The sequence below is a fragment of the Microcaecilia unicolor genome, chromosome 7, assembly GCF_901765095.1.
Source record: "Microcaecilia unicolor chromosome 7, aMicUni1.1, whole genome shotgun sequence".
Lineage (NCBI taxonomy): Eukaryota > Metazoa > Chordata > Amphibia > Gymnophiona > Siphonopidae > Microcaecilia > Microcaecilia unicolor.
The window spans coordinates 208,469,366-208,481,802 of NC_044037.1; the positions used below are offsets into that span (position 1 = coordinate 208,469,366).

General features: G+C 41.5%; 1 protein-coding gene across 3 annotated transcripts in view; it reads right to left on the reverse strand.

Moving 5' to 3' along the window:
* Window positions 1-3,737: 3,737 nt before the first annotated feature.
* The window catches only part of GULP1 (GULP PTB domain containing engulfment adaptor 1), a 360,071-nt gene continuing 351,371 nt past the window's right edge, over window positions 3,738-12,437 (reverse strand). For all 3 annotated transcript variants that reach the window (XM_030209287.1, XM_030209289.1, XM_030209288.1), the window contains one exon: window positions 3,738-4,868. In XM_030209287.1, coding sequence (XP_030065147.1) covers window positions 4,797-4,868 — 72 coding nt within the window. In that variant the 3' untranslated portion in view covers window positions 3,738-4,796. The remainder of the gene's footprint in view (window positions 4,869-12,437) is intronic.

The following is a 12,437-nucleotide window of genomic DNA, read 5'->3' on the forward strand; positions in this document are numbered from 1 at the left end:
TGTGAGTGGTAATCATTTTTGTGTTCCATCTCTGACTACTTTCTTTCTTTGGTTTATTTTACTCCGGTTGCTGCTTCCTATGTTGTGTGGATCCCTCCTTATCTCTTTTAGGGGCTTGGTCAAGGGGGATTACACTGGCAATTTTTTCTTCATATAAAATGATAATTGCATGTTATTATCTTTGTTAATATAAAGTGCAAAAATAAGTTACATGGTCTTTCTCTGGTTTTCTACGTGGGCAATCTGTTATTGTCAATCATAAGTAAGATTTTACAGAAAGTGAAATAATTTGACAGCATCAGTAAATCCAGTACAGAATTTTAATTGTTTAAAATTTTATGAAGCCTTTCTTGTATCAATGTACTCACTTTTTAATTGTTTCAGTTTGTGTGTTGACTGCACTCTAGTTTTCCACTCACTTTTACCAAATGTAAAACATTTATTCATTTACAGTTATTCACACTTTTTAAGGGTTCTGTTTTCTAAATGAAGTGAAGAAGTGACTAAGAACATGGTACACTAACAGGTCAATTTTTAAAAGCCTTATCTGCATAAGGGCCCTATTAACCCTGTGGCAAATAAGATATTTAGGGGGTAGTTATTAAGGTGTAGTAAAAATTGTTTTTTTTTTAACAGCAGGAATGACTAACCTGAGGTTCTCAGTACCAAAGGTTTGCCACACCTGTGGTACATAAATAATGCTGCTTGTGATAACCACACAAGCAGTGCTATTCATATTGCGCAGCCAAACTAATGCAATGGTCCCTCTTCCTCCTGATGATGCCCCTCATAACACCCATGGAGGGGCATAATCGAACGGGGACAATCATCTCTAAGGGTGTTCCAGCGAAGGGGCAGGGAAACCCATATTATCGAAACAAGATGGACATCCATCTTTCATTTCGATAATACGGTCAGGGACGCCAAATCTCAACATTTAGGTCAACCTTAGAGATAGTTGACCTAAATGTTGAGATGGTCGACCTAAGAGATGGTCGTCCCCGGTTTTCGGCCATAATGGAAACCGAGGACGCCCATCTAAAAAACGACCAAATCCAAGCCCTTTGGTCAGGAAGAAAGAGCACTAGTTTTGAACCTCATTACTGTAACCCACACTAATATTAATGTTTTAATCAGGACATGGAAGGCTAATTTTTCCTAAGTACTAGTCCCTTTAAATTACTCCCCTTGAGTATTGGGCCATGCATTAGTGGCCAATTGCTCCCATGAAGGCAAGGTAACAACACTTCAAGGGTTATTGTTAACTATTAAGAAATGACTTGCAAAGATTAAACCTGTATTATTCATACTGCCTAAAAAAAGCTCCTCTGCATGCATTTGCCACTCAATATTTAATGTGCATTGTGCTAAAAAATCCTGGTTTACTACGCTGTGCTACTGACAAAAAAATACTCAAAACAGTACTGCCAATTAAAACACACTGTCAAATAAGAAGTGTTATTGCCTTAATATAGGTTAGTAAATAGTGGACTAAGTGGCCTTTTACTAAGCTGCTCTAGTAAATGTGCTTAGCACATCCTAACTTGGGACTTTGCCGCGCACTAAGCCCATTTCTAGTGCAGCTATAAAATAGGCATTTTTCAATTATATTTTTTTCTGGCCATGCAATAATGTTAGCATTAGCGTGTGGTCATTAAAAAAAAATTAACATAGGACTACTTAACACCTTCTATTTAGAAGGTGCTAAGGACTCCCCTATTATGGATGTGCTAACCAGTTAGGGGAGTGGTAATATCAGCGTGCTAGCAGAGTTAAGTTTCAAGTTTATTTAAGCCTTTCTATCCCGCCCATCAAGCAGGTTATCTGGGCAGCTTACAGGCTAAAAATAGGTAACTGGGAAAAAAGTGAAAACTAGAAAAACAAGAAAGAAGGGAGGGCCCCTTTAACAAAGTGGCAGTAAGCCCAACACCTTCCACTCACTAAAAAGGAAGTACCACTGGGCTACCACAGCAGCCCAGTGGTACTTCCCACCCTCAGCGTGTCATCATATCTGGTGCTACAAAAATATATTTATTTTTGTAGTGCCTATGTGTATCTGGTGGTAATCGGGCAGTGCCGCACGCTGCCTGGTTACCGCCAGGGTAGCGTGGGAGCCCCTACCGCCACTTCAATGGGTGGAAGAAAGGGCTCCTCCCAAAATGGCCACGCAGCAGCTGCTTCACTTGTTGCATGGCCATCTCCTTAAAAAAAGAAAGACTTCTCTTTTACCCGCTGCAGTAAAAGGAAGCCTCGGCATGCATCAAAAACACACGCTGATGCCCGCGCAGGCCCCCTTTTGCCGCAGCTTGGTAAAAGAGGCCCCAAGAGACTACAAAATACAAGATAGGATAACGGGGCTGGGAGGGAGAGTAGTGCTTTCACAGCCATTTTCTGCCCCAACACACCTCCTCCTACCAAAAACGTAGGGCTCCTTTTACTAAGTGGTAATAAGCCCAATGCGGGCTTACTGCTCGCTATACAGGAAGTACCACCAGGCTACTATAGCAGCCCCTAGTGCACTGTCATTTTTGTAGCGCTAGAGTTTACCTAGCGGTAATCAGTGCCATGCGCTGCCCGGTTACCACTGGGTTTGCATGGGAGCCCTTACTGCCCCTGAAATAGAGTGGGAGGATGTTAGTGACCACTGGGGGAGTAAGGGGAGGTCATCCCCGATACCCTCCAGTGGTCATCTGGTCAGTTCAGGCACCTTTTTGAGGCTTGGTTGCAAGAAAAAATGGACCAAGTCGGCCAAGTGCTCGTCAGGGACGCCCTTCTTTTTTCCATTATCGTCCGAGGACGCCCATCTCTTAATCACTCCCCAGTCCTGCCTTCGCTACGGTGCCGACACGCCCCCGTGAACTTTGGCCATCCCCGCAACGGGAAGCAGTTGAGGACGCCCAAAATCGGCTTTTGATTATGCTGATTTGGGCGACCCTGAGAGAAGGACGCCCATCTCCCGATTTGTGTCGGAAAATGAGCACCCTTCTCTTTCGAAAATAAGCTTGTAAATCAACCAAAAGTTTTTTTCTGATTCATATCCCAAGTCAGTGTGCATCTTCAGTGCTAACAGGCTAAAGAGTCATTTTACACGGGCTTACCGCATGCTAATCTGGAACAACCGCTGGCCCAATGCAGGTACCGGTACTGGTGTGCGCCATTTGCTGCACTAAGGAAAATAGCTATTTTCTAGCTTTGCACTAACCCGGCAGTAATCAGACAGCACCGTGCACTACCCGGTTACTGCTGGGTTAACACAGGAGCCCTTAAAGCCACCTCAGTGGGTGGCATTAAGTGCTTATCCCTGCAAGGCCATGCAGTAAGTGAAATCTTACTACATGGCCATGCCATTTTTTGGCCTTTTTACCTGGTGTGGTAAAAAGGGCTGTGGCACACGGCAAAAATTCCCCCTGACATTAGCACAGGACCATTTTTACTACAGCTTGGTAAAAGGACCCCTTAATTTAGCTAAACCACTCCAGCACTAAGGCTATCCTAAAATCTAAACATTCTGTTAGGCTAGATTTAGGAAAAAAATTGCACCAGAAATCTAGTCATTAAAAATGTGGATAAATTTTTCAGCTATATTTGTTGCTGCTCAGCTGCGTACTTCAAATGGACCCCACTGCCCTTTTAACCATTTTGTGTCCATGAGAAAAACAAAAAGGCTTATAAAACCAGACCCTCAGTGTCAAAGGGGAAACAGTTTAGTAAATCTGAATCTAAGAATACAATAGAAATAAGTTGTATGGAAACAGCTGAAGTGCCATTATATTCGTTGCATACATTTTCATTATATACAATATTCTTTGGGCATTTTTGAAATTACAAAATATTTACTTTTAAAGATAAAAAGGACATGATTGCCTATCAGAAAATGCAGAATTTTTCTTCATCCGTATAATATTTTTAGTTGGAAAGTACAGCCTATATCTCGGTTGTTGCACTAACAGATTTATCTTTCAGGTATTACATTACATTTCAAATACATTCTTCTTTATACTAAAAATGATACACATTAAAAACCCTACTGAACTCTAATAAATGGTTTTGTGAGACCTTTAACTTAAATTACATGTAATTGCTATTTTTGTGAAAAACATATACAAGTATAAAACATTAAGGGGCCCTTTTACTAAGCCACGGTAAAAAGTGGCCTGCGCTGGTTTTGCCACGTGAAATTGGCGCACATTGGGCCATTTTTTTCTTTTTTTTTACTGTGGTTGGAAAAAAGCTGTTTTAAAAATTGGAAAGTAAATGGCTGTGCAATAATATTAATATTAGCACACAGCTATTTACTGCCTGAGCCCTTACCGCCACCTATTTAGAAAGTGGTATGGGCTCATACGCTACTTGTATGGTAATCAGGCAGCGCGCGGCAATGTGGTTGCGCTGCTGATTACTACTGGGAATGCCTCATGTGATAGAAAATAACAAATTATTTCCTACCGCAGTAAGCTCAGCATGCCAACTTTGGAACTACAGCAGTAGAGTCAATCTGGCGGCTTGGTAAAATGGCCCCTAAACAAGCATGTATGACACACGCATTCTTTAAGCAATTTTTACTAGATTAAGTTGAAAACTTTGCAATGTACAATAATTTACAGTATGACAACAGACAAAAATTTTCATGTAAAATATCATTTTAAGTAGTGAATCTAAACTTGAAGTTTACAAATGGAAAAATTCAACACAAGTAACATATGAATGTTTTTTGGCACATCATACAAAATACAAATATATATTGCAGTAACAAATAAAAATAGTCATATAGCAGCAGCAACATTTTGTTCCTGGCATCAGCATCGACTGTCTAAAGGGTCGAGGCAAAATACTGTGCCTTCAAGGGTTAGTCCCATTTTGAACCCCTCCTGCAAAACAGAAAATGGTGAACAAAAACCTTTAAATAAAGTTATCAGAGACACAACAGGAATTAAACTAAACTTCAATCACAAAGTTGTTCTTAATTTATACAGTATTTAAGAGCAGCAATAAAGAAAATAAATGCACATAGATTTACATGTACATTTTATGTGCTATTACAATTTCCTTAATGAAGTTGAGATTTTTTTTAAAGAAAACTTGTTAAAAAAAAAAGACCTAAACACAAAATGGTATACAGATTTAGGCAAATTGCACTGAAACTAGCTAATTTGGTGTTTTTTTAACTGACGGCATCTTTCTCCACAAGGGTGGACTTTCACGTTCACTTCTCTTTAAAAGATATACCACGTGCCGTTTGGATTCTATTACTTTGAATGCATTGACTCTGGACCCCTGAGGCAGGCGCTGGTGCACCGACACATGGCCCGTGTCGGATCTCATAATTAAAGGACTTCATTTATCTCAATCTTGAAGGCCCAGCTGTGCTTTTTTTCTGAGTATTGAAATTAGCTAAACATACCATTTTAAAAGACAGACCACAATAAGACTATTTACTAAGCTGTGTTAGCTATCTAAAGTGGGAAAGAACACACATAAGAACAAAAGAACAGCTATACTGGGTCAGGTCGATGGTCCATCTAGCCCAGAATCCTGCTTCCAGCAGTGGCCGATCCAGATCACAAGTACCTGGCAGAAACCCAATTAATAGCAACATTCCATGTTACCAACCCCAGGGCAAGCAGTGGCTTCCCCAATGTCCATCTCAATAACAGACTATGGACTTTTCCTCCAGGAAGTTGTCCAAACTTTTTAAAACATAGATACACTAACCGACATTACTACGTTCTCCGGCAATGAGTTCCAGAGATTAACTATTCTGTGAGTGAAAAAATACTATCTCCTATTTGTTTTAAACATATTTCTATGTAATTTCATTGAGTGTCCCCTGGACCTTTTACTTTTTGAAACAGTGAAAAATCAATTCACTTTTACCCATTCTATGCCACTCAGGATTTTGCAGACCTCAATCATATCTCTATCTCAGCCTACTCTTTTCTAAGCTGAAGAGCCCTAACCTCTTTAGCCTTTCCTCATATGGGAGGCGTCCCATTCCCTTTATCATTCCGGCTGCTCTTCTTTGAGCCTTTTCTAACTCCGCTATATCTTTTTTGAGATATGGCAACCAGAATTGAAAGCAATACTCATGAGTGATACAGAGGCATTATAATATTTTTGGTCTTATTTTGCATCCTTTTCCTAATAATTCCCAGCATTCTGTTTGCTTTTTTGGCCACTGCTGCACACTGGGAAGATTTCAGAGTATTGTCTACAATGACACCTAGATCTTTTTCTTGAGTGTTGACTTCAAAGCTGGACTCTAGCATCAGGTATCTATGATTCAGATTATTCTTCCCAATGTGCATCACTTTGCATTTGTCCGCATTAAATTTCATCTGCCATTTGGGTGCCCAGTCTTCCAGTTTCCTAAGGTCTTCCAGCAATTTTTCACAATCCAAATGTGTTTTGACAAATTTGAATAGTTTTCTGTAATCTTCAAATCTAATCACCTCACTCTTTGTTCTGATTTCTAGATCATTTATAAATACGTTAAATAGCACTGGTCCCAGTACAGATCCCTGTGGCACTCCACTATTCATCCTCCTCTATTGAGAAAAATGGCTATTTAATCCTACCCTCTGTTTTCTGTCCAATAACCAGCTCCTAATCCACAATTATGGCTCACATTTCAATGTTTAGACTTCCCCTACAGTGGAGACAGATATTGTACCAAATAAGCAGCTGGCTTTGTAAAATGACAGGCACAGACATTTTTCAGCTGTAAACCTTTAGATCTGCTGGTAATTTCAGAAACGTGGACGTGCCAAATTGCAGTGTTTACTGACCTCCCATCTAGATGTTTTTGTAAGGCATATTTACAATCTCTGGCAGAAGCTGCATAGGATGCTTTGTAGTGGCTCCAAAGCAGCAGTTCTTGCCCTGCAAGGGAAATTTCATCTCATTGGAGGTGGACGTACGTATGTGTGATGGGGGCTGAGGCATTGTAAACATCTTTTTTTTCTGTGGCAGGGCAAGGGCTCAGCACCTACACCACACAAAAGACATGGGTTGGGATCTGCCATGGTGATGGAGGACTGTTCCAGTGCCTCAGACAGTACACTGGGCTGTGGGCAAAATAATGATCATGGTGAGAACCAGATAGGATCACAGAAGGGAACCACTGTACTCAAAGAGGGTGGGGACAGTCAGGGGGCAAGAAGTATTTGACATGGTATTGGAAGGTGGGGGAGGAAGCAAGTGTGGGTGACCAGAAACAGCAATCAGCTCACAGATTATCTCTCACCTGTCTCACAGTTAGTACCAAAACAGTCACAGACATGTGCTACGATGGCACTGATTCATTTTGACAAACATTACAGAAGCTAGAACTGGAAAAAAAAAAGCTAGAAACAATGGTGATGTGAAAGTGGTGATACTGGCGATATAAGGCAGCCCGTTCCTAAAAAAGCCATGAGATGGGTGAAATGCGTTGAATAAAAGTTAAGTGCTGTTCTTGTAAACATTAGTATTGAAGAAAAGTCAAGTGCTGTTTTGTTTTTTCAAAAAACAAGCAGCATTGCCTTTTGAAGTTTATATATCACCACATATTATTACTGTGATTTTGTTGCACAATTGAGAATGGTACAGTAAATATAAAGAAATATTCACAGAAAAATATAAAGACATAGTTTTTTGGAGTCTGATGATAGAAACTTGACACTAGCATAAGCTATTTGCTGGGTGTTAACCCCAGGAATTGTCCTAAGGGGTTCTGAGTACTCTTTTCTCTTTGAAGTAAATAAGTTTGTATTATTGGAAAGCTTGATTGTAACTGGATTGTTTAATATTGCCAGAATAGATTTACCATATTTTCATTCCAGTATAAGCTGCATAGTGTGAGGGGATGGATGTATGCCTACCCCTAACTCAAAACCTGCTCTCACTCATATCCCCAACCAATCTGTAACCAATATTTCTCAGCCCCTCCAATCCTCTATGTTCTCTCTCTCACACACATATGCAAATGCCCTCAGCCATTCCCTTTCCTCAACTAGCTAAACAAATGCATTTCTCTCCATCAAACAGCCAGCCACACCCCTCTCCAACTTTCCAGTCCCACAAATCCCATGCTAGCCACTTCAATCCCTACTCGACAGTCAGTCCTTACAGCAGAGCTTCCCAAACTGTGGGTCAGGACCCTAAATGGGGTCATAAAACCTGTGTTTGGAGTCATGACCCAGGTGAATGCCTCAGAGAACATCACTGTCCTATATCACTGGGGTCACACACTTTCTGCATCTGGTGAACACATCTCTACAACCTAACCTACTCCAAGCCAGTGACCTCAACCTCCATTCTAGGCAGGTAGCCAGCCAGCCTGACACCCCAGCCTACCAACAAACCTGCAAGCCACTTGGAGCATGCTGTGGACAAGAGACACACTTTTTAATAATAAAAATTGTTCTCTCAATTATCCTGCCACCCCAGGCCAGATTCTGTCAGCTACACCCCAGCCTGCCATTTCCAGTCTAAGAACAATCTTACAACCTTTAGACTCCAACCAGCTTGCCACCCCACACCACAGCCTAATGACCATCTCCCAGCCATCCATCCAGCGCCCAGTCACCACTCTCCTCCCCTCCTCTCACCTTGTTGAAGCTAGCTCTGGAATAATTGGTGCACTGAGTTGGGCCATTCCTCAACTTCTGCATTGCTTTTAAACACCCACAGTCTTGTGAGAACAACATGGGAATTCAGGCATAGTGCAGCTTGCATTCTCTGAGAGTCATATGATGTCAGAAGCATCAATTGTTCTAGAACTAGTGATTCACAAAATACAAAACCCAACAAGGGAAAACTCCCAAAAGTAAACAAAACCAAAAAAGAGTAATCTTATGAGTTTTGATGAGATTCAAAATGGTAAGCAAACATAAATTTATGTGTATTTGGGAATCCTCATGTCCCATCACCACCCTCTAAATAAGAGGGAAGAAGGTAGTTATCACAATAATGGCCTAAACCCGCCCCTAACAACCATAAATGTTGCTTTCAAAAAGGCAGGCAAGCCAATGTGTCTATACACATCATCATTGATCTCCCAATCTATGTGCATACATGCTCAAACCAAAAGTGAAATAATCATTGTGTACATATTCACTCATACAAATCTTGTCAAAATTCATATAAAACAGAATGTTCTAATGTTGAAGCAATGCCTAAGGAACTCTAAAGAACAGGAATTTCAATGCTACTCAGAATCCACATGCACTCAGTCCACATGCTAAATCTCTGATGGATTTCTACAAAACCTTGTTTTGGAAATCCATTCCTTTCTCAGGAACCCCCAAACAGCCACCGTGGAATGTCAAAACTGATGGCAACTGGCGTCTACTTGCTTTCAAAATGGCAACTAGAATTGGAGGATGTCGTCTTTGTTATAAGTGATACTGATGACATCACAACTAAAACTTTATTGATAGGAACAACTAAACAATTGTGTTCCTTTCTATGCAATCATTCAGCTTTGTGGGTTTGATGACTTGGAGTTCATAAATCCACTACTGTTCACACAATTGCAAATGTGCAAGTCTATCTTCTCAGCATCCCAAATCTGCTAATTGAACAACCACTTCAAATCTGCAAACTGATGATTGAAATCAATACAGTGAGGCACCATGGGTGATGTCAAATAAACTGTGCACAATCTATTGTGGTGTTCCTGTAGACACAATCTGATTTTATGAGTAGTGTGTCCTACATATATTTTGCAGCAGGGACACATGATTACATATATCATATAAGTGGATTCAGATGATGTCCTTGAACACAATCTATAACTCTTTCCAGTAAGAGGACTGAGCCATTGCTGACAACTCAAAGAAATATCACAAACATTACCGGCCCCAACACAGTCTATGGGACCCTCCTTTGTCTCCATTGTCCGAAACATCCCAGGTCACATCGGAATAAATTAAAGGGCCCTTTTACAAAGGTGTGATAGGCTCTATATGCATGCAGCATGCACCAAAACAAGACTACTGCCCGGCTAGCGTGCCCCCTGGTGGTAACTTTGGATTTGGCGCGCACCCATACCACCGGGACAAATAATTTATTTCCTACCATGTGTGATGTTCCAGCATTAATCGGCACATGCCGACCGTTCACCATATGTGTAGCACATGAGCCCTTACCACTAGATAAATAGGTGGCATTAACAGCTCAGGCCGTAAATAGGTGTGTGCTGATTTCAATTTTACTGTAGGCCCTTTTCCTGGCCCATTGAAAAAAAAGCCCTTTTACCCAGATGCGATAAAAACAGGCCACCCCACATATACCCAAAAACAGATACCCATACTAACACAGGCCACTTTTTGCCGTGGATTAGTAAAAGGAGTCCCTTAATGATTGAGTTTTTAGGACATTTATACGCTATACATGGTCCTTGTTGAAAAATTTGATGAGTAGCTAAAATCTCCCAATGTATCTTTATGCTCTCTGCTAACATAGAAGAACAATCGGAGTATGTGACAACACATACATGCTTTTCAAATGACTCAGACGATGGTTCCTGCAACAACAAGAGGATTAGCATACTTAGCTTGTAAATAGGCTCTCCTCAAAACTTGACAGGAATATCCCCTTCATAAAAAAAAACACTGAAATATGTTTAAACTTCTGATTCGTAGAACAAATCCGTCTAATCCAAAGAAACTGACTGATTGGTAAAGACTGCCGTAGCATCCATGGATGACAACTCATATACTGTAGATAAATATTTTTCTCTACTGTTTTCCAATAAACTGTGGTAAACAAATTAGTTCCTGTTCTGATGACTTTAGTGTCCAGGAAAACAATTTCTTTGGTATTCTGATTGCTAGAGAATTTTAGATGGGGATTCAATGAATTCGAACATTCTAGAAATTCATCCAGCGTAGCAGGTTCTCCAGTCCATATTAATAAAACATGCCCAAATCTTGATGTATCCAAACCAATGAGAAGTATATAGATGTCTTTCCTCAAAATCAGTGACAAAGATTAGCTACACTTGGAGCCACTGCAGTACCCATTGCTACCCCATGAGTTTGCAGGAAAAACTGGCATTAAATAAAAAAATAATTATGGCTCAACATTAATTTAGCCAATGCCATCAAAAACTGAGGGGGTATCTTATGGGAGGAGTGGAGGGGCATAATCGAAAGGGATGCCCAAGTTTTGAGGAGGACGTGCTCGCAAAACGTCCCAATGGAGAGGTGGGGAAACCCGTATTATCGAAACAAGATGGACGTCCATCTTTCATTTCGATAATACGGTCTGGGACGCAGAAATCTTGAAATTTAGGTCATCCTTAGAGATGGTCGTCCCTAAACTTGGTCGTTTCTGATTTTCGGCGATAATAGAAACCAAGGACGCCCATCTCAGAAATGACCAAATGCAAGTCCCTTGGTCATGGGAGGAGCCAGCATTTGTAGTGCAGTGGTCCCCTGACATGCCAGGATACCAACCAGGCACCCTAGGGGGCACTGCAATGGACTTCAGAAATTGCTCCCAGGTACATAGCTCCCTTACCTTGTGTGCTGAGCCCCCCCAAACCCCACTACCCACAATTGTACACCACTACCACAGCCCTTACGGGTGAAGGGGGGCACCTACATGTGGGCACAATGGGTTTTTGGTGGGCTTTGGAGGGCTCCCATTTACCACAACAAGTGTAACAGATAGGGGGGGATGGGCCTGGGTCCGCTTGCCTGCAGTGCACTGCACCCACTAAAACTGCTCCAGGGACCTGCATACTGCGGTGATGGACCTGAGTATGACATTTGAGGCTGGCACAAAATATTTTTAAAGATATTTTTTGAGGGTGGGAGGGGGTTAGTGACCACTAGGAGAGTAAAGGGAGGTCATCCCCGATTCTCTCCGGTGGTCATCTGGTCAGTTCGGCCACCTTTATGTGCCTTGGTTGTAAGAAAAACTGGACCAGGTAAAGTCGTCCAAGTGCTCGTCAGGGACGCCCTTTTTTCCATTATGGGTTGAGGACGTCCATGTGCTAGGCACACCCAAGTCCCGCCTTCGCTACATCTCCGACACGCTCCCGGGAACTTTGGCCGTCCCTGCGACGGAAAGCAGTTGGGGACATCCAAAATCGGCTTTCAATTATACCGATTTGGACGATCCTGTGAGGACGCCCATCTTCCGATTTGTGTCGAAAGATTGGTGTCCCTCTCTTTCGAAAATGAGCCTGATAAAGTCTCTGGACCATACTCCGCACAATACTCAAGGCTTCCTCCTGGGGGATGTTGGAATACATTGCCTCCAAATTCATAGTCACCAAAAGATCCCAGGGATAAATTGTTTAAAACCTGCACTGCTCTTAAAAAATGACTAGTGTCTTTTATGTATGAGTGTGCCTGTCCTAGCAAAGGTTTAAGAAAATGGTCCATGAATCGAGAAAATGGTTTTAAAATAGTCTCTGACAGGGAGATAATTGGTCTTCCCGGAGA